The 23,227-nt window shown below is 48.4% G+C and overlaps 1 protein-coding gene across 1 annotated transcript in view; it reads right to left on the minus strand.

Moving 5' to 3' along the window:
- The window catches only part of URB1 (URB1 ribosome biogenesis homolog), a 2,274,827-nt gene that overhangs the window by 1,893,507 nt on the left and 358,093 nt on the right, over positions 1-23,227 (minus strand). Inside the window, exon 7 of the mRNA XM_069636341.1 lies at positions 4,151-4,276. Within this exon, the coding sequence (XP_069492442.1) occupies positions 4,151-4,276 (126 nt within the window). The remainder of the gene's footprint in view (positions 1-4,150; positions 4,277-23,227) is intronic.

The following is a 23,227-nucleotide window of genomic DNA, read 5'->3' on the forward strand; positions in this document are numbered from 1 at the left end:
ATCTCTGCAGGAGACCCATGTGCAGTCTAGCGACACCCATAGGGTAAGGTTCCGGGGATACTCACGAGTGCTTCAGGCCACACAAGCAAGCAAAAAGAGGGTGTGGGGGGTGGAGTCTTGGTCGCCTTGAAAGATGGGCTGGACCTGACCATCAAGGGCATGCAGAAGGATAACCAAGAAAGGTACCTACCGGTGATACTCGAGGGGAAGGCGGAGTCCTTCACGGTGGCAAACCTGTATGCTCCCAATCAGGCTCAGGACTCCTTTATTCAAAACATTCTCACCCGTTTAGGGAAATTTGCTAAGGCTAATATCCTGCTACTGGGAGATTTTAATATAGCCTGGGACCCCTTGAAGGATAGCAGTTCTACTTCTTGGGGGGCACAGGGGGGCCATCCGGGGACCTGGTGAAGATGCAGGATCTGGCCTTGGTTGATGCTTGGCAGGAACTTCATGGCGACGTTGAGGGATACACCTTCTTTCACGCTCACAGGTCATACTCACGTATAGATTATGTTTGGCTTTCAAAACCTGTTGTGGGAAGAGCCATAGTCTTGGAGGTAGGGACAATTACCCTAGCAGACCATGCTCCACTCACCCTTTTATTAACTAGACCAAAGGGACCCCAAGGGATTTGGAAATGGAGGTACCCGGCCTCGCTGTTCAAAGATCCAATCCTGGTTAAGGAAGTAGAGCGAGAAGTTGTGGAATATATCAACCACAACAATTGGAATGGCACGGCCCCTCAAATTTGGTGGGACGCCCTCAAGGCCACAATTAGAGGATCATAGCAATCAAGGCCAGAAGAGAACGAGAGTTGAGACTGGAGGAGCAACAATTAGAAACCAGACTCAAAGACGTCATGGCCCGTATGGGCGGCAAAGTGTCAGCAGCTAGTAAAAGGGAATATAGGGCAGTGAGAGGGCAGCTGAACGTTTTGCAAACAAGGGCGGCCGAGCGTAATCTCCTCAGGCTGCGTCAAAGGTACTATGTTAAAGGTAACAAGTCGGACCGCCTACTGGCCAGAAAGCTAAGGAGGGAGGCAGGCGATAAAACTATCTTAAAAATAAAGGGGGAGGGAGGGGCACTCTACACCAAGAATATCGATATAGAGGCAGAATTTAGCAAATTTTACACGGACCTCTATAGGTCAAGCAAGCCCACACTCGCGGATCAGGAGGCCCATCTACATGTGACAAACTGTCGACAGATTTCGCAAGACGAAAGGGAGGCGCCGGAAGCTGCAATAACCATCGACGAAGTTAGAAGGATAATTAACAACCTACCGTCCAGCAAAGCCCCAGGCCCAGATGGGTTTGTATCTGAATTTTACAAGATACATAAAGAAGTCTTCATACCCATTCTTAACAAATTATTCAATTATATAGGCTCCACAGGGGTTTTCCCCAATTCTATGAACAAAGCTAAAGTTATCCTGATTCACAAGAAGGGCAAAGACCCGACTGAGTGTGGATCTTACCGTCCAATAGCTTTAATCAATGTGGATGCCAAAATCCATACCAAAGTACTAGCCAATCGCCTTGAGGCAATCCTCCCCAAACTAATACATCACGACCAGTCGGGCTTTATTAGAGGCAGGCAAGCATCCGATAATGTTAGAAGACTGGCCCACCTGGTCGAAAAGACACAGAAAAGGAACATCCCAGCCCTTCTGCTGGCGATCGATGCCGAGAAGGCTTTTGATCGGGTCGAGGGGGGGTTCCTGTTTGCCGCTATGGACAAAATGGGGTTTGGCCCAGGATTCATCACTCGAGTTAGGGCAGATTACCGGAACCCAATTATCTGGCTAGCAATAAATGGCCAGATTTCAGCTCCTGTTCAGGTAGGAAGGGGCACAAAACAGGTTTGTCCAATGTCACCTCTCCTTTATGCCCTTCACCTAGAACTCTTCCTGGCGTCAGTGAGAGCTGCTGTAGATATAGAGGGTGTCCCTTTCAGAGGTAAGGTCCACAAGGTAGCTGCCAACGACATGATTTTGTCATTAACCCAACCGATCACCTCCTTGCTAGCGGTGGCTAGGGAATTAGATAGGTTTGGCCAAGTCCAGGGCTAAAAAGTAATACCCACAAATCAGAAGTGCTCCTTCTCTCTCTGTCTTCTAGCACGGTGCACGACCTCAGGCAGGCCTATGACTATAGATGGATGGATACTTTGTTAAAGTACCTGGGAATTCATCTGACCAAGACCATAGATAGAGGTTCTATACAAGGCAAATTTCTCTCCACTCCTCCAGAAGGTGAAGTCGAAATTGGTGGACTGGGGGCCCCTGGAGATTGTGTCTGGGTAGAATTAGCGCTTTAGAGATGGCGATCTTGCCCCTGCTCCTATATAATTTTTCAGCCCTCCCCGTCCGGGTCCCGGCGACCTTCTTTAGGGCCATCCAGAGAATAACCAATCGTTTTGTGTGGAATCGAAAAAGCTCTGCCGGATTGGGGTGGTGTGGGGGAGCCGGACTTTAGGGTATACTATCTGGCCGCACAGTTTCGTGTTCTCAGAAACTGGCAAAGAAATGATAGAGGGAAAGTGTGGAGGCCAACGCATAGGGCGGTGGTGGGAGGGAACCTAGAGGGAGTCCTGTGGTTGCCGAGGCCTGATAGACCTTCCCAAATGTATTGCAGTGATATAACTTTGACTACGGGCGACGCTTGGGATCATGCAGTTAAAAGGGCGCACATTACCACGTTCCCATCCCCGTACACCCCCATACATGGTAACCCTCAATTTACCCCAGCAATTACCAATACGTTGGCCTTTGATCCTTGGTTCCATGGGGGCTGCCGGATGGTGCGCGATATGTTGGTGGGTCCTGAGCTTAAACAATTTGGGCAGTGTAAGAAAGACTTTGGCGTGGGGGAGAAATCTCCAGATCAGGCATTGGGTCTCCCAGCCTTTGGTTAGGCAGGCTTAGGGGTCCCTTACCCCTTTCGAAAAGTACTTAGACACGGATACGGGTGACAAGGGAGTTGTGGCGTCCATTTATAAATGTATTAAACGGGGAGAAACCTTGCAGCCCTCGAAATATATGGTCAGATGGGAGCGGAACGTAGGGACGGGAATAGAAGAATCGTCATGGGTTACTCTGTGGTCTCAGATCCCGAAACTTACAAGATCCATCCAAATCCGGGAGATGTGGCTGAAACTGATGTTGAAATGGCACTTGACCACAGTTAGGTTAAACAAAATATACCCTAATGTCTCATGGTTATGCTGGAGGGAGTGCGGCCCCAGTGAGCTCTTGGGCTCATATTTGGTGGGAGTGCCCAAAAATAGATCCCTTCTGGACTCAGGTCCAGCGTGCGGTTACCTGGCTATTGCGGGTCAGGGCAGGACAAAATAGAGGGCTTGACATATTAGGCCTTAACGGGATGCTGACAACCCTTGCCTCTAAGGCTGACCGCAAGCTTTATGTGATAATGATGCTGTCAGCGGCCCTGGTCCTGGCCCGAAAATGGAAATCGAAGATGCCTCCTCAGGAACACGAATGGGTTGCTAAACTCTGGTAGTTGGTGGCCTTGGAGTGGCTTACCTACTCTATCCAAGACGAACACTTGCGGTTCACTTCGGACTGGTCCAACTTACTGGCATACCTAAGAGCGGGTGCCCGCAGAGCCTGGTACCCCAAGGCTATGGAACTACTGGGCATAATTCGCCCACAGGACGAGTCGGACTTGTGAGGTCTATCGCAGCTATCCGTCGGAGTGGCAGATTTGAGACACTAGCTAACGACCCACCTTGGCAGGTTGGTCGGTCTAACATGCAATATGTCTCTATTTCTTGTGTCTTCGATGATTAGTCTAGGGATCTCTTGGGTCTGGGGGGGAATGGAGGGGGCTGCGTGGGGAGATGTAGGGAAAGGGTACTGTTTACTTGTTTCTCTGAAAACAGTTCATACAAATTTATTTGAAAAAAAAAAAAACGAACATTTCCACAATAATGCCAAAACAACCTTCACAAGTGTAATTATTAAATGAATGCCTTCCGACTCAATGTTTGCTGAAGTGACCATCTTCTGGAAGGTTGCTTGGTCTTTCCTAAGCAGTGTACAAGTGTGCCATTACATATATCTGGCAAAAAATCCCTCTAATACCTTTCTAACACTGTGAAATTTATATGCATTATCTTTGAGTACCTCTATATCATCCGTGCTGACATCAACAATCCCATTCCAGCGATAAAGGGAAGCAATCTGATTTAAAACATTTGAAGTGAAGAAGTGCACTTTTTGTGTCTTACTGATGTCCTTGTTTCGAACCACCTGGAATCAAAGAAGAACATTTGAAATGTTTATTTATACTACTAACATCGTATCATATAGATCACAGTTTAGGATACAGATACAAGAAGAACGGGGTAAACTGACAGCAAAAATCTGTACTTAGTAGTGAGTGATGCAAATCAGGCAAGTTGAACAGGAATATATAGCACATAAGAGAATGGTTTAGCTCAACTCGGGTCGTAAATTACCTTGTATTAAGATGGATGTCCACAATCAGCCCTGGGGGTAGATTTTGGGAAGCCAACCTGTTATGGTGAAAAGGAAAGACACTACAGTGTAGCCAAACCCAATTAAGGTAACTAACAGAGCATTGAGGCCTAGACTCAGGAGGGGGGGTGAATGGTCTAGGGCTACAATGACGAGTCCACACAGAACACCACCAATAAACCCAGGTAAATACACAAATTCTTTGTTAGTTTGACAATTACCTTGGCTGAAGTGGCGTGGACTACGGTCTCCAGTAAGCTGCTCAGTGACTGAAGTGCTTAACCCACCCTTTGAGATGCTCCTGGAGAGCATTTAATACATCTGAGATACTGAAGCGGCGTGCGCTAAACATCATCGCCGTCACATAGTCATCTGACAGTGTGACCGCGCGGCGGCAGCTATCGCCAGCTGACTGGCTTCCTGTTTGTACTTTGGCTACGTGTTCTGCAAGCACAGCTGATTCTGCTCCAAGTACCTCTGCACATGTGACTACTGTTAGTAATGTTTGTCCTTACGACTTACGCCAGAATAGGGACTAGTGCCCTGCTAAAGTCATATAGTCTACGTTAATGTTCTTGGGAACTGATGCCTCCACAAATCACCTGCATCTTCCCGGTGTGTTCTCTGAGCGACCCCATTAACACTAAACCGTTGGGGCTACATTTGTCTGCTTCTTTCAATTGTTTGAGGTCTAAAATGGTGGAAGCAGTGGTTAATGCTCTTACAGATGAATCGTGTGCATCAGTGATATGTTCCGACAGGAAGTTGATGGAGTGTGCAACTTCGGACATCGATTCGAGGGTCACAACCTGCGGTAAATTCGGATCTTGCTGCTGTTTCGGTGCCATCAGAAGCTATGCGTGAACCTGTGCAGGGTTATGTACTTGCTGTTTCGGTACCGTCAGAAGCTATGCGTGAACCTGTGCGGGTTTATGTACTTTTGCATCCCAATGGTGCCGGGAAGTTAAATAGTTGTATACTGCGTAGTCCGTAGTTGCCAATTTTAAACTCCACTTTGGAAGAAAATTGCTCTAATCCGTCTTTTGAGCTGGAGGAAGCATCTGATAGATCTGGTAACTGGACAACAAATGTTCATTCTGGTGTGAACTTTGCACATCATTCATGCTATTGAATCAAATTTTAAACTTAGCTAAACCTATTAGGCCATAATGTAGCAGGTTTTCAAAATTCAGGAATTTAAGGTATCTCAACTATCGAGCAAGAAAGGGTGGCTGTAGAATGTATTAGAGGGGATGACATTTTGAATGTACCGGTCACTGCATGCTTGGTAGTAATGTTGGGGAGGAACCAGGGTCCTCCTGAACCCCCAAGCGCTTTAGAGTTAGGCAAGACCTCGTTTAGGTGCTATAATGGACTAGGAGGGAGGAAGGGCACTGGGAAGGCTCTCTCATGCAAATACAATCACATATACAGACATTGTCAGGCACTGAAGAAGGCAGGTATTGTTTAAATATAAGGCTCAATTAACTATTAGCTGGATAGATTTGTAAATGTCCTAGGCATTGTAAAATCTCAGTGTGGTTTACGAGTCAAACTCGCCCTCTTTCCCAGAAGTATGGGGCTTGTGAGATTCTAAAAATGGACTACAGGTGCTTACGCGGTGTTCATCACTAAGGCTAAGCACTGGCAGCACACAAACTCACTCACCAGCTGTCTACTGTCCGTCAAGGGTCCATGCAGGCTAAAAATGAGATTCACATATTCTGTGCGACAAAACGCAGAATGGGACACATTATAAAAATAAGGTGTGAATGAGCCTACAGGGCCCAGATAACGTTAGCAGGAGGAGTGAAATATGGATAGAATGAATGAAAATGAGTTATAAAAATGTTTCATTTTTCGCATGGGCTAGGCCTCAAGGTTTGTAAAAGTCTGCAGAGCTGCCAGGTGTTTTTGAAAGGGGTAGCAAAATGTAGAACAGCATGCTCTGACAAAACCGCTGACAACGAAGAAAAGAAGGCTTTGGAGCATCGCTATTTCGGAATAAGGACGGATTGGGATGAAGCCATGGTCCATATCCAATGACCAACTTGCCCTTCAACCATACTGAACTCTGCCCTTGTGTGTTTCTTGCCCTAGTTTGCGCCGATTGCTCCGCTTATCTAGGGTTAGGGGATAGCAGAGAAGAAAGTTGCCCTATCACTAGTCTTCTACCACACTCTGGGAGAACGGTATATTAGTTCAGAATTGATTTAATTTAATAGGCACATGCCATAACCATCAGGGCATGTGTCGTCTGCCTTACAAATGAAGAAGTTCATTTACTTTATTTGTTTTCTTTGTTTGGCAGAAAGGTATAAAAATATAAACAAGTGGATGTAAATCTTATATTTTATTTTATAACAAACACGGTAATGTCCCCTTTCAAAAAGAAGAAACAAGAAAATAAAAGAGAACTGTTCAGTTGGTGTCTGTGGGTGAAGTGAACGACACAGCAGAACAGGATTACTGCCAGATATTTCTAGACAGGATTACAACCCCATAGATTCCACAGTATGTTTCTGCTTTCTTGAACTAAAACTGTGGTTCAGTCCATCTCCTTCCTCAAATTGTTGGAAGGATTTGTCCGGACAGCAGAAGGAAACAGAACCCCCATTTGTATGCAAGGTATGATGGAATACCAGCAATTGGGGCATCCAGGATGAAGAGATCCACCAAATAAATCCACACCCTCTCAAGAACTATTATTGAAAAAAATCGCAACAAAAGAGTAGGGTGGGGTACACTTTTTAGGTCATAGATACGCTGCAAATGAAAACGAGCTAAGCAACACTCAGAATCGTTCTGCAATCTAGCCCTGAAGAAAGTGGCGTAACTATATGTGTCCACTGAAACTAGTAGGCTCTTTCCGGTCTTTTCAGAAGGATGTACTAGTGACATGGGGAAAAGCCGTAGACACTGGTGCTGTTGACACTGGTGGATCTCTTCCTCCAGAACATTGTACGCCTTCACAGCATTCCCGAACACATCATATCAGACCGGGGTTCACAATTTACGTCACGTTTGTTAGGGAGAATTCTCTGTAAAGGCTAATTTCCCAAACCTAGTGAGTCCCCCCCAGCAGCTTTGCTGGATTTTTGGGATTTTTTTCTCCTGCTAAGAGTGAGACTCTTTCTCCCACTCTCATGATTTGAGGTGTTCCTTTGACTTTGTATGTGTTTTTTGGGCTATGGGGTCCTTTACCCCCTAGGGCTTCCTGTGTTTTTGGTATGTGGGTTACACAGCACCCTCTGTGCAGTAACACAGGGGTGTCGTAGCGACCCCCAAACATAGACTCCATACCCTGGGACTGACTACTGTCTCCCAGGGCAGGTAAAGTCACCATTGGCTTTACTAGTCTTAAATTGTGAACAGAACCAGTACAAACCATCATATTGTGGACGTACTGGTCGGGGCAATTCGATTGCCCCGGGGTCTGTTTTTCGAGGGGGCACTTTCCAGTACCCCCGACCGAGTTTTGGCTGGTGGCAGTGGATACTACTTTTTATATTCGACCGCAAATATATTCCTATGGGATTTTCCCATTGTTCGAGGCTACCACTTTTTAAAATAGCCTCGAACATACCGCTGGTTTATTAAATTAATATAAATTCACCGGTTGGTATTTTTTGCCGAAACTCGATTCCAAAATGGCGTTTGTGTTCGCTTCTGTGACTCCAACCCAAGTCGAGCCCTTTGTTCCACTTTTTGGCGGGCTTCTCCACAGAAGCCTCCAAAAGTGGTGCCACTCTTGTCTGGGTACCACAAAAGGTGTGGGAGGGGGTTTAGGCACCCTGGACTGAGTTGCCTTGGCAACTCAAGTCGCACTCTGGTGTGATTGGCCCAGTGCTGAGCCACCTGGCTCACTACTTAGCATGTTTGAGTGACAGCTAGGACTGATGAATGGGGGTTTTCTGCATAAAAGCAGGGCTTTGGGGGCTGGAACTTCAGAAGTCGCCACAGGACCTAAAGAATCCGAGGAGGGAGAAGCTGAGCCGACCTGCAACGACGTCACCACCAGTGGAGCCCTGCTGAACCGTCTCACCACTTTTCCCGACGACAGAGGAGATCTCCAGTCCGGAGAGTCTTCTTCCTTTGACTGGTGGGGATAACCAGTTTGCCTGTCTTTTCGCCTCCTGGATCATCTTGTGGCCGCCTTGCCTGTGCCAAGCATCCCGGCGACCGGAATACCACGGTTTACCACTACCGCGAAGAAAAGGGTAGTACCTTGTAACCAGAAAACTCTGCGGCTGGTTTCTTCCCTGGCAGTGCAACGACCTTCATCTTTCCTCCACGTCGAGACCTCCTCTTCCTCTGGACGAAACACCGACTTGCACCCGCTGCCAGGAACAACTGCCCCCGCTGGAGCGTTCTTCCTATTTCAGGTACTGTGTCCCGCCTGGCTTCCCTTGAGACAGATCGTTCGGGGTGACAGTAAATCCTCAACTTTCTAACCTGGGTTAGCCTGGGGCCTGTTATCTAACTTTTCCTGACTTGATCTCATCTTTTTTTTTTAACTATCTACAAAGACTCTTTGGGCATAACCCCACTGTGTGATCCTGGACACATTTCGCTTGCTCTCTCTAAGAGTGGGCCTGGCACTTGAACTTCCTTGCTCTCCAGTAGACTTTGCCTAACCTGCCTCACTGTGGTTCTTTTAAAAGTATTGAAATTGTGTGCTTTCATAACTCTGCCTTTTTCCCTCCCTTTTTTTATAACTTATTAGAGTGCCATCTTAGGTCAAGCGCTCACCTCTGTCTGAAAATAAGTGGTGTTTCTCACTAAGACTTGTCTAATAAGTAATCAGGGTTGTATATCTATATTAGTGACTGTGTGTTGAATTTACCTACCTTCTTTTTGTGCTAGTGTAATTTACAAGTGTCTTTAAATAAATAATGATATACTTTTACACCAAAGCTCTGGTCAGTGTTTGCTTGCGCTACTGTATCTCTGTACCCATTGTGTATACTCTATATACTGCCTAACTCATCTTGAGAGAAGTCTGGCTGCTCAGCCACAGCTACCAGGTAAATATGGGTGGTACAGACTGCTACCAATTGGGTTTACTGCCAACACCTGTAGTCTTAAGCCTTTTGCAGTGGTCCCTAAGGGAACTGCACATGTTTCTGCCTAACAACGTTTCTGGCAGGCCTTCTGTGAATCAATGGAGGTACAAATGAAACTGTCCACCAGTTAACATCCGGAAACGGATGGACAGACAGAACAAGTGAACCAGACCCTAGAGCAGTATTTACGCTGCATGACATACAATAATGATTCCACTTGGGCAGAAGTAATCTGGCTAGCCGAATTGGCATACAGCAATGCGGTACATGCATCCACTAAGATGACCCCCTTTTATGGTACCTATGGTTATCACCCACAATTCCAACCTGTTCCACATGCAATTATTGACACAGTACCAGCTGTCCTAGAACACCGGGAATATTTGAAAGGAGTATGGCACACCATACTCCTTAACCTCGATGAAGCTAAACAGGCCTATAAATCACAGGCAAACAAAATGAGGTGGGCAGGTCCAGAATATAAGGTTGGGGATAAAGTATGATTGGCTACACGTAATCTACATCTAGTGGCCTCTTGTGAATTCCAACCTAGGTTTGTAGAAAAATAATAATGAATCCAGTTGCAGTCAGTCTAACACCCCCACCTCAAATGCGTGTACATCCAGTTTTCCATGCGGCATTACTCAAACCTGCCCCAACCTCTATACGCCAAGAGAAAGCACTGCCCATTCTTGTGAATGGGGTTCCTGAATTTGAGGTGAAAGCTATACTAGACTCCCGCCTCAGTTCGGGGCAACTGTACTATTTAGTGGATTGGCTGGGGTACGGCCCTGAGGAACGCTGTTGGGAGCCAGCTTCAAATATTCATGCCCCACGTCGTCTCCGTATGTTCCACCAAAGACACCCCACCATGCCGGGCACTGTTGGGAGGGGTGGGGGAGGGGGGAGGGGGAGGACTACTCTCAGGAGTTCACTAGTGGTAAGTGTGAACAGGGGGGCATTAAGCCAGGTTAAACTTGTGTGACCTGAAAAGGGAGCCTCAAAGCCAGAGACATCCGTATTACAAAAGGCTCCTCTGTGTTATATGAAGGACAAGGGCTTTGCAGGCTCTGAAAGCGCTCTGGAGCCTAAAAGAGACTAAGAAACTACATTACCCAGAAGGCTTGCGTGGCCACGAGCCTTCTGGGTTCCTCAGGACAACACGCAGCGCGCATGGACAAAGCCGCTTGTGCTTATGGACATGAGAGGAACAAGACATGCGTACAGACGGCTCCTGCAGGTCGCCATCCGCTGGGCCATCCAACGCCCGTGACAACTGCAGGCCTGCGCCCTGTTTCAGATAAGTGCTATTGCTATTACTGGGATAGTATTTAACGCTCGCGCACATAGTGCTTAGGGGCAGGCCATACTATAGGGCATATGAGACCGCAAGTCGCATTAGGCGAACGCAAGCAGTGTTCAAACAGCTGATTGTCGGATAACGTGTGAAAGGAGTGCCAAGGTGCTCCCAGCTGACAGGGGCCATCGGGTCATCGGCACATAGACTAATTGCCATTGCGTTCTTTACTCCGCCGGAGGGCGGACACAGTCAAAGCCTCATGAACCACGTGCGGGTATATGGACGCATTTACTAAGTCGTCTCACGTGATCCTTTGTTTTCTTTATGGCGTTGCACGCCGTAGGAACTCTGGTACGAACTTGGAACAGCAGCTCCTCAACTGCACGACACAAAGCTAAGCGTTCTGTTCTTTTGGTTTCAGTCAGTGCGAACGTGTTGGTTGTGAGGAGTAACAACCAGCACGTATGCATTGTGCCCTAACCAGCCTGTTGCAAGCAAGTAATGAAAAGTAATTGGACACCTTTCCAATGCCTACGAAACCAGGAGACATTTCACTAGTGTGCATGTGAATAATGTTTAGCATCAATCTGAAGGTCATAAGATTGTTATGTTAGTACCCGAAGTCTAGATCAGGCAGGGTTTGGGGGCATTGTGTGTGTAAGTGTGTGAGAGTGACTGGGTGGTGCACCTACGATCTCAGGAACCCCAGGAAGGGGCAACGGCAGCATCTATCCCTGAACCCCCCAACCCATCCACAACCTCATCCTCACCCTCAACCCGGTTTCCCTAAATCCCCCCTACCTATCCAATGCAGCGGGCCCCTAACCCTCTTTCCCCGGCGGGTCACGTAGGCCTGTGTTTGTGTACCTTCTAGGCACCAAGACCCTACGGGGAGGCAGGTGTACATGCTACGTCTGCGCAAGACTCAAGCAATACTGACGAGAACCACGTACGGTTCCAACCTGCTGACACCGGTCTACCCACTACAGCGACAACCCAGAGAAATGAGCCCAGAAGCGGCGTCGCTAGTACAGCTATAACCCCAACCCCTGTGGATGGTAGGAGATCACACAGGAGAAAATAACTGAAATCAAAATACCAGCTAATACTGGGCGCCAGATCAACTCCAGACCCAGGTCAAGCACTATGTCCAAATCCGGCAAAATGGGCAAGCAAAAGACAAAACTGCATTTTGATACAGCCCCACAAGCAAGGAATATTACAATGATGGAAGACTCACCGGAAACACACCAACCAACGCTCTCTCAAGACTCCGCGGTTGAATTCCTGGACATTAAGGTAATATTCACACAACTACAGAATAGCATACAATCCTTTGATGGGAAGCTGGATACTCTAAGGTGGATCACATGCAAATCTGCCTGGATAAGCATGGGGAGAGGCTAGACGAGGTGGAGGGGAGAGTGTCGAGAGTGGAAGACGAAGCGGCCTCTGTTTACAGGGAAATGACCGGGGTGAAGAGTGCTCTGAAGGAGCTCAGTGAGACTTGGAATCTAGGTCAAGGAGGAAGAACATCAGAATTGTTGGCCTTTCAGAATAGACACATCAGAGGAATATGGAGACCCTGGTGGAAGGAATATTGCAGGAGGCACTGGGACCAGAGGGATTCTCAACGCTATGTGTTGTCGAGAAAGCACACAGAATACCGAGCGGAAGGAAGCCAATCCCGGGAGCACCAACTCGCCCACTAATAGCCCGTCTATTACATTTTCGCGAAAGGGACACAGCACTCCGAAAAGCTCCGGAGAAAGGAACGGTCTTATGCAAGGGAGACACAATCAAGTTTTTTCTGGATTTCTCTGACAAAGTGCAAGCGTCCAGGAGGACATTTATTGAAGTTAAAAAGCGGCTTCAAGATAGAGACATAAAATATGCCATGATGTTCCCAGCAAAACAGCAGATCGAACATGAGGACCAAGCCCTCTTTTTCAAGAGTCCCCCGGCCACGAGGGATCAATGACTAAAATAATGCCCGGGAGAGCCAAGCCCACAATGTCCACGCGACAACAAACGTGGACTAGGTCTAAATCTTAAGGTCCAGGAAACCATGCAACTATGGTGGTGGGACGGAGGGTCGATCTTTCTGCTACCCCTTAAGCAAAAGCTTTATTGTATACATGTTTGGGGATAACAGGGAGCTGAAGAGTTGGGGTATTCAGCAGGGGGGAATGCAGACACTCACACTTGGGACGTGTTGGGTGGGAAGAGGGGGAACAGGGGTGATTCATCACCGACGAGTTGGGCTTGTCGGTAGGGATGGGGGTGGAGAGAGTACTGTTAAAGGCGGAGCTAAGAATGTGAACAGGGGGGAGGCAGTCAATGCACACTCATCGGTTAATGGCAGTACTTGTGCATCGGACGGTTCAACTGTCTGTAGGGGAACACTTCGAACTAACCTCTCATGGCACAACTAAATCTTATTACCTGTAACGTAAAGGGGGCTAAACTGTCCTTCCAAATGCCAGAAGGTCCTGCAATATATGAGCCACCACAAGGTAGGGGTCGCCTTCCTACAGGAGACTCGCTTAACAGCAGAAGCATAGTCCAAATTAGGGAAGGGTTGGGGCTGGCACAGATATTTTTCCTCATACTCTTCATATGCAAGATGTGTGTGTATCCTGGTACACAGCTCAGTGGGATTCCGATAGGCCAAGGTTTTGAATGATCAGGAGGACAGGGCACTAGTGGTGCAGGGGATCATTCAAGGGAAATTTTATACCTTGGTCAACTATTATGGCCCAAACCAAGACACGACAGAATCCCTGGAATGGATAGAAAGGCAACTGAGGGCATACCCGAAGGAGAAATAATATGGCCAGGGGACTTCAATGTGGTGCAGGATCCGATCTGTGACCGTACGGGAGGCACCCAGTGCCCAAGCAGCAGAGGATCCAGCAAACTGCAAGGCATGCTTTTAGTCTGTGGGATCGAAGATGTATGGAGGGTAAGAAATCCAGGGAAAAGTCAATTTACAAATCACTCTGCCCCTCCCAAATCCGCATCAAGGTTGGACTTCTTTCCGACGTCCCAGACAACTCTGTGCCAAATCATTGGTGTAGACATATTAGCTCGTACACTGTCGGGTCACTCCCCCGTCCTGCTGGCCATTAACCTAGTCGGGCACAGGAGGGAGAGACCCCCTTGGAGGTTCAAGAGTGAAGGACTCACGAACACGGTTTTCAAAGAAGGGCTGACAACAGCCATAGACTCATATTTAGAAATCAATGAGGGTTCGGTAGACTCAGTGGGAACACTGTGGGAGGGATTAAGTGTGTAATCAGAGGGGAATGCATAGCTAAACGCCAAACAAGCAGAAATAATGCAGAAACTCCAGGAATTTCACACCCTGGCACAGAGAGAGATCAAGCACCTGTGTGATACGATGGCACCTCGACAATACGGTGAGGGGCAAGCGCCAGGACAGTCGCTTGCCAGAGCGACTAGGATGAGCGGTCATGAGGGCAGAATTGCAGCGATAACTGATAAGAATGGGGTAGACCAGTTCGAAGATCTGAAAATAGTCCAAGAATTTCATAAATTCTATGCGCGCTTATACTCCACCCAGACAAACTCATACCTGGACCAGGTGGGGATATACTGGTGTACAGAGGAGCAAAGGGAGTGCCTGAATCGGCTGCTATCGTTAGAGGAGGTTATTGGAGCAATTAAAGCTCTGCCATCTGGGAAGTCTCCCGGGCCAGACGGGTTCACAGCTGAATTTTATAAACATCACATCGATAAACTGGCCCCCTATCTGCTACAAGTATACCAAAAGGCCGTACGTGCTGGACGGCTGCCGGACTCTCTCAGAGAGGCAGTAGTGGTGGTGCTGCTAAAGCCATATAAGCCGGGTAACGACTATCCTATCACCCGATATTGCTCATTAATCTCGATAATAAAATATTGGCCAAAATTCTGGCAACCCGGTTGTCGCCGTTAAGGTCAACAATGGTTAGGGCGGATCAAGCAGGCTTTATTCCAGGACGGTCGACATCTTATGGGCTCAGGAGGATGTTTGGTCTGATAGCGGCATTACCGCGGGATGAGTCCGCGGTGGCAGCTCTGCTTGACGCCACAAAGGCGCTCGATTCAATCGAATGGCCATTCCGGTTTACGATCCTACGCCGACTGGGTATGGGAGAGCTGTTCATCTCCCTAATATCCTTGGTGTACAATGAACCGGTGGCGAAGGTGAGAGTAAACAGGCAGGTAACAAGGATGATGGCACTAGAGCGTGGGATACACCAGGGATGCCCACTTTCTCCCCTACTATTTGCCCTGACGATATAGCCACTGGCTGAACGGATAAGGGAACTGCACATTCACTGAGGGGTCCAATTACACACTCACAGGGTAGACGATATGGTGCTATTCACACGGAATCCCAGTACGAACCTGTACCAAATTATGCTAGAAGTCCAGCAGTATGGAGCTCTATCAGGGCTTAAAGTGAACGCCAGTAAATCGATCATATTCCCTTTGACAGACGTAGTAAGTCAGTTCCAAGATAACTGGGGATTTCAATGGGACCTAATTCAAACCTGCTACTTAGGGATCACTATAGCTAGGGACGGTGGGGTGGTGTACCGCAGAAACTATGTTAAAGTTCTAGAACTGGCTAAAGCAGCAATGGTTAGATGGAATTCTATCCCTTTCAACCTCTATGGAAGAATATTGGCGATTAAGATGACTTTGCTCCCTAGATTTCTTTATGCATTTCTGAATGTACCCACAACAGTACCCAGGGGATACTTCCGAGAATTAAAATCAGCTGTGACAATTCATTTGGGCAGGCAAACAAGCAAGGGATTCCTGGGATAAGTGTATGGCACCTGTGCGCGAGGGGTACCCAACACTACCGGAATTCGAATTGTACTACAATGTGGTGCAAGCCGGTTTTCTCCAATACTGGTACGGGGCGAGAGGGGATCGGAGGCATGTAGAGGTGGAGAGAGCAATCGCGGCCCTGGTGCTGCTGAGATCAATAATCCTCACTGCCTCGAGCCGAACGCACAAGGTTAGCAACATGGTAGACCTGACATGCAGGGCATGGTCCCACCTGGAACGTAAAACCAAAGGGGACATACTATACTCACCTGAGCTCTAGGTTATACAAATACCAGATGTCCCCCTTTTGAGTGAAACAAGATTCGTATCCCTGATGAAGACTCAGGGTGACACACTTTGGACAACTGTTCCCCAACAGGACATTCAGAACGATAGAACTGCTGAAAGAGGGGGTGGGGAGGAACTATCCGCACTAGACGTGTTCTTATATTACAGTCTGTGAGTAACTCTGCAAAGATTGTTGCCGTCCTTCCCCAAGCAACCCCAAATAGCGAACACACTGGATAAAATGGTACAGGGGAGCCTGGGTCTCAGAGTGTCATCCAAATTGTATGCTATGGCCCTAACCACTAGACCCGCGATGACAACCTCACCACAGGAGGCCTGGAGCAGACACTGAGGAGGCAAATATCAGAGGCAGTGTCGAGATACGGTTGCGAGATTATCAGGAAAGGGGCGATCTACACGAGATACAAATTGATTCATTTCAAATACTTGCATCAATACTATTACATCCCGGCTCAGCTGAAAGAATTCTTCTCGCAGACCTCTGGGAGATGCATTAGATGTGGGCATGACCCAGCAGGGTTCCTCCATGCGGCATGGGAGTGCTGTGGGATCAAGCAGTTCTGGGAACAAGTCTTCGAGGTGATTTGGGGTATCACAGGACACGAGATAGAACCAGACCCAGTGCTGGCCCTGCTGGGCTACACCAAACCGATACCTAGAAGCACTAGGAAATTAGTGGTTCTCCTTTTGATCTTGGCTAAACGGAGGGTAGCTATGGTGTGGGGTGGGGAACAGTGCCTGAAGATTGCTCAATGGTCCACTGACATTCTGTATTGTAACAACATGGAAACTAGATAGGGCAACATGATGGGATAATGAAGATGACAAATCTCTTACACTATATCGCAAACCCCAATAAACCAGGAACGCAGGCATTGATTGGCACACAATTACTTCATTAAACTGACGGAACAAGCACGACCAGCAGATGCCCCTCTAAGCCGAGATTACCCAAAAACGACATTGTGCCAGACTTTATGGAAATCCCGAACTATCGACTGCATGATCTTTTTTGAACATTAATATATGACTGTAAACCAAGGCACTCGGCTTTCACCGGGTACTACCCAATAGACCGCCACACAAAAGACCCACTGAAATACAAGAATGCTCTCAGATGGATGTACCGGGGAGGGGGACGGGAAGAAGGGAGTGCTGTGTTGTTGTTGGGTGGTGGTGTACTAAATACCAATTAAGAGAATAAAAAAAAAAGTGTCTTGACCATTGTATTTTATAGTATAAAACTAATGTTCGCTGTATGAAGAGATGTCAGCTCTCATCAATCAGTTCTAGTCCACTGTTCTATATGATTCGCGCTTACCTAGCTATAATAAACAGTGTTGCTTCTTGCCCGGTGTGGTCTCCTTTTTGAGTACTGGTGGTATCGGAGGACCTTTTAGTACAATGGCCTGGAGGACCGCTGAAGGCTGCAGCCCACGTACCCAGGGAGTGCTACATTTCGTTCTTTTCTCATTCTTTTTCCTCTCTCTTTATTAGTCTTCCTCTCAGTGCTCCTTCCAACTGTCACATTCAACTGTCTTCTCTTCCTCCCTAGACATGTTCGTTGTCCCACAGTCTCAGTGTTCCATATCCCCCCTCCCCGGCACTCCTGTTGAGGAACTTGGAACAGTGAGGTAAGTCAGCAAATTAACAAGTTACTTACCAATTGGTAACATTCTTTCGACTGGATGCTCCTCCAACGTTTTACACATCTTTGACATGTTATGTCCACAGCTGTGTACCTCGGAAACTTTTTCGGCAGAGGGCGTCCTGCGTTGCTGGCGTCAGGTCGATGTCCCTCAAAGGCCTCCATCGAGGGCGACGTCACCGGATGTTATAAATAGGACGCACGGCGCCCGTAGCCTCAGTTTAGGTTTTTTCCTCCATAACGTGTGACATGCACATATCCAATGCCCGCTTGACTGCACACAGGCTTGCGGAAATGTAAGCTGCAATAGCATAGTAAATTCTCCAGAGGGGCATGCTGGGAGGGCGATGTGGAATACATTGGAGGAACATCCAGTCGAAAGAACATTACCAGTTGGTAAGTAACTTGTTCTTCGAATGGATTGTGTCCTCCAACGTATTCCACATCTTTGACAGACTCCCAAAGCAGTACCAGAAAATGGAGAAGGGAACATAATTTAGAGTCCCCAATCAGATGGCAGAATACAGAACCGCCTTACCAAAAGCCATATTTTGACCATGGAGTGTATCCAGGGAGTAATGTTTAACAAAGGTGTGGATAGAAGCCCATGTGGCTGCATCACAAATATTCCTAATAGGAAACCCCCCGCCCCCAGCTGCAGGGCTGTGGAAGTAGCCACGCCCCTAGTGGAATGAGCTTGCAACCCATCGGGAGGGTCCTTGCCCGCCAATCAGTAACATTCAGTAACAGTGAGGATAATCCAGCTGGACAAGGTCTGTTTGGTAACAGCCTGGCCCAATCTGTGTCCAGCATACCCTACAAAGAGTTGATCCTCCACTCTGACCCTGGACATCTTAGAAATATAAAAGCTCAAAGTTCTCCTAGGATCCAAGATATGGAGTCGCTCCTCTTCCTTACCAGGATGAGGAGGAGGATAGAAAGAAGGAAGAACCACTTTGTGGCTTAAATGAAATTCAGACACTACCTTAGGTAGAAAGGAAGGACGTACCCTCAGTACAACCCTATCCTTGTGGAACACAGTAAAGGGTGGCTTAGATGAAAGTGCCTGCAATTCACTCACTCTGCGAACAGAAGTAACCGCAACCAAGAACACAGAACACATTATGGAGTCCTTTAAGAAATTGGGAAATCAAAGGAATCTTAAAGTAAGAACATTCTTCAGGCGAGCACTTGAAGATGGACAGCGCCGCTAGGTAACCCTTAATAGTACCTACTTGAAGGCCCCTGTGGGCTAAAGAAAGCATGAAAGACAGAAATACGTGAATGGAACACTGAAAAGGATCAACATGTATATCCTCTGCACCAGTCCCAAAACATACGCCAACGGTACAGGGATTTGGTTGCAGGCCGCCTGGCCGAACGCAACACCTCCATCATGTCATCCTGGAGGCCTCAATCCTTATACCCCAATCTTTCAGATACCAACTGTGAAGGGTGAGTCTTGACCTGTGGATGGAGAACCCGACCCGATACCCCTCCCTCCCAGCCTCCTCCCGCGCGAGAGCAGATCCTCTCGGTAGGGAAGATGGCGTGGAGGGCAGATGGACATTTCTAGAAGGTCCGGGTATAACTCTCTCCTGGCCCAATCCGGAGCAATTAGGATCATGTGGGACCCGAAACTCCGCAACCCCCTTAGAACTTAAGGGACGACAGGGACCAGAACAAACGCGTACAGAAGTGGGAATGACCAATCCACTACCAATGCGTCTCCTAAGGATTCTCTCTGAGGAAATTCCCTTGAGCAGAATCTCTCGTACTTCCGGTTGGCACTGGTGGCGAAGAGATCCACTTGTGGGGTTCCCCAAATGGCGAAGATCTCCAGAAGGACTTCCTGAGCCAACTCCCACTCGTGAGAGATCATGCTCTGCCTGCTCAGAGCGTCCACGGCCGCATTGTCCTCTCCGGCCAGATGAACTGCTGAGAGTGAGATTCCCTGCTGTATTGCCCAGAACCAGAGCTGCATTGCCTCTCTGCACAACGGGAGTGAACCCTACCCCGCCCTTTTTGTTGAGGTAGTGCATGGCCACTGTGTTGTCCGTCATGATCAGGATGCTCTTCCCCCGCACTGAGGGCAGAAAAGCCTTCAGGGCCAGCCTGATGGCTCGCAGCTCTAACAGGTTGATGTGGAGTTTGGACTCCGACAGAGACCAACGACCGCTGGCGGTCAAATCGTCGGCATTAACTCCTGTGAGGGAAGAGTCTGTTACTACAGTCACCTCCGGCCACGGTTGCCAAAAGGCTCCCCCTTCATCAGGTTCCTCTCGTTGGCCCACCACAGAAGATCCTGGGAGACCGAGAGTGGAATCTGAATGGCATCCGACATCTTGCCTGAGAATTGAGACCACTGCATCCTGAAGACCCATTGCAGGGATCTCATCCTCAGCCTGGCCTGTGGCACCAGTAAAATGCAGGATGCCATGAGGCCTAGCAACCTTAAGAATTTGAAAGCCGGGAGACGCTGGGCATGTTACCATCTGCACAATGTGATGAGCCCTCACCTTGAGAGGCAAGCACTTCCCCAAGGACGTGTCCAATGTAGCCCGATGTACTAGGGCTGTTGGGAAGGTTTCAGATGCGATTTCTTGAAATTGAGGGAGAAGCCCAGCTTGTGGAGGGAGCGGCAGGTGAGACGGAGATGATCCAGAGCTTGCTTGGGAGAACGTGCTCAGATCAGCCAGTCGTCCAGGTAGGGGTATATGTGAATCCCCTCCCGGCCTGAAATACACTGCCACCACCATGAGCATGGTGAAGACCCTCGGGCGGAGGTCAATCCGAATAGCAGGACCCGAAGTGCGAGCTGCCAGCTGCAAACCTCAGATACTTTGTGCTTTGGATGAATCGGCACATGAAAGTAAGCATCCTGTAGGTCCAGAGACACCAACCAATCCTGGAGACGAAGGGCCTGGAGGACTTGAGAAAGAGTGACCATCTTGAACTTGTCCTTCTTGAGAAGTTTGTTCAACCAACGCAAGTTCAAGATGGTTCTCAATCCCCTCTCCTTCTTTGGAATCAAAAAAGATGGGGAATACCATCCCTTGTTCCTCTCCGCTACAGGCACCAGTTCTATAGCGACTTTCTCCATCAGAGTCAGGATTTCCTGCAGAAGGAGCGGATCTGGAAGCTTCAAAGAGATTCCCTCATCTTTTGAGGTCTGCAACCTCTCAAGGCTCTCGTCAGCCTTGCTGCCACACAAATGCGTGCCATCTAAGAGCATGTTCAAAAGTCGGGCTTGCACATCTGGAGCAAAACACGACTTCCGCAACCACGCAAATCTGCGTGTAACGATGCTAGCAGCCATGGACCGGCTAACGCTGTCGGCCGTGTTCAAACCCGACTGAAGGGATTCACACATGGCATCCTTGCCATCTTGCACAAGAGCAAGGAACCCATCCCTTTCGGGAATATTATCAGCCACAAGAGAAACAGTTCCACAGAGTGTGTGAAAATCTTGCTAAGGCACAAGTGGAGTTGGCCGATTTCAGCGCCATACTCCCTGCAATAAAACACCTTGCGTGCCCAACCGTCGAAGCGTTTGTCGTCCCTATCAGGAGGGATGGTAGGGTACGCCGCCTGCCTCGAGGTGGCCGTAGCCGCCTGAACCACCAAACTCTTGTGAGTGGGGTGAGAAGAAAGGTAGCTGGGGTCGCTACTGGAAGGGCAGTATTTTTTGGTTAACGATTTGTTAACTGCCGGAAGAGATTCCGGTGTCTGCTAAGCAGCCGCCACACTTTTCTGCAATGTCAAATGAAAGGTAACACCGGGTCAGAGGACGGACCTTGATTCAAAATATCTGTTAAATCACCGTGAATAAAAGCTCCAGGAGGACTGGACCAACCAAGATACTTCGTGACCCTAGCCACCAGTCCCCTGTAGGACAACTCCGCATGAGCCCCAGGCTCAGACCTGCCACACTCAACTTCAGGAGAAGTGTCCAAGCCACTGGCATCATGAAGAGATTGGCTTAACTCTTCCAATTGACTGTCCCCGGAAAAGACAGGAGCCACATCAGGCTCAACAAGGTCAAAATCTACATCTGACCTCTCCTCCTTCTCATAGATGTCATCCAGAGGGAGGTAAAAGTCCTGCCTCGGGACAGAAGAGGGTCTGCATTCCTTAACGGACCTCACAGACTTGGAAGTAGTCTTCCTTGGAGGATCCACAGTACCAGGGATCTCCATTGGCAAATTCCGGCCAAAAGGCCCCGAAGGCGACGAGGGCACAGATGGCTTCGGCGTCACCCCGCTGTGGGCTGGTACGAAGGCAAAGCTTCGACATCGGTATCTGACGGACACAGCGGCGACAGAGTCGACGCAGACTTCAAGCCCTTACCAGGTTCCTGCGGTCTCGCTGGGGACGAGGACCGAGACCTGGAAGCACGTCTCTTGCGACCATGCTCAGCCTTGCCCGAACGCGACCTCAAAGGTTCCCTATGAGAATTGCGTCGAGCACCCGAGCCACGGATCAAGACCATTCCTTGCCAGCTTTTTCTGAAGGCGCGGACGGAACTGTGCTCTGGGACTGGAAAATCGCCAGCATGTGCACCCTAAATGCAGCCCATTTCTCCGGAGTCGAGGACTTAGTTCGGTAAGCCACTTTCCTCGCGAAGGACGGGGAAGGCGACCGGTGACGGTGCTTCCTGGAATGCCGAGACGAGGACGACGAATGGCGGGAACCACTCTGGGACCAAGATCCCTGTGACTCCTTAGAATATTTACGGGGCTTACTGGGTTTAGAACCCCTACCTACCTGGAGCTTCCCCATACGCTCATGCAAGGCCTTAGCAGTCAGCGACTGGCGTTTGGTGCCAAGACTCTCGCCCAAACAAATGCAATGTGGGTCGCTAATCGACATCTTAGACTTACAGTCCCGGCAAGTCTTGAAGCCGGACCGCGGAGTCAGAGGGGTCGAAGAAGAAGACATTCACAAGGAATACACGAGGCGCGCTGAGTCTCCAAAGCAAACATGTTTGCAGAAAAAACTGAACTGAGGCTACTGGTGCCGTGCGTCCCATTTATAACATCCAGTGACGTCGCCCTCAACGGAGGCCTTTTAGGGACATCGAGCCGACACCAGCGGCACAGGACGCCCTCTGCCGAAAACGTCCCGAAGTACACAGCTGTGAAAATTACATGTCAAAGATGTGGAACACGTTAGAGGACAGAATCCATTCAAAACACATTTACTCTCAATTAACTATTAAAAAACCATCCTTGTGTCCTTTTTTTTAAAATCCTAATACTTCTGTATCAATATATCAATAACCCCCTTCCTGAAGGGCCCCATTTTGGCCGGGTGTTACAGGAAGCTATTTTGTACTCCACCTCTCCACAAGCATTAAATTGTGCAAACCTTAGCATATGCCAACTTTTATAGGCGATTCATCGACAGCATGTACGACAAGGTTAGGTGTATAACAACTCTGGAAGAAAAAAGGTCCCTTTTAAGAGTATCATGCCAAGCAGGTTTAGCTGATGCTGAATAAAACGGTCATGGTACTGCCAGTCTTGCAACATCTAGAAAAGGCCAAGCCT

The sequence above is a fragment of the Ambystoma mexicanum genome, chromosome 7p (assembly GCF_040938575.1).
Source record: "Ambystoma mexicanum isolate Mex_15411 chromosome 7p, UKY_AmexF1_1, whole genome shotgun sequence".
In the NCBI taxonomy this organism is placed as follows: Eukaryota; Metazoa; Chordata; class Amphibia; order Caudata; family Ambystomatidae; genus Ambystoma; species Ambystoma mexicanum.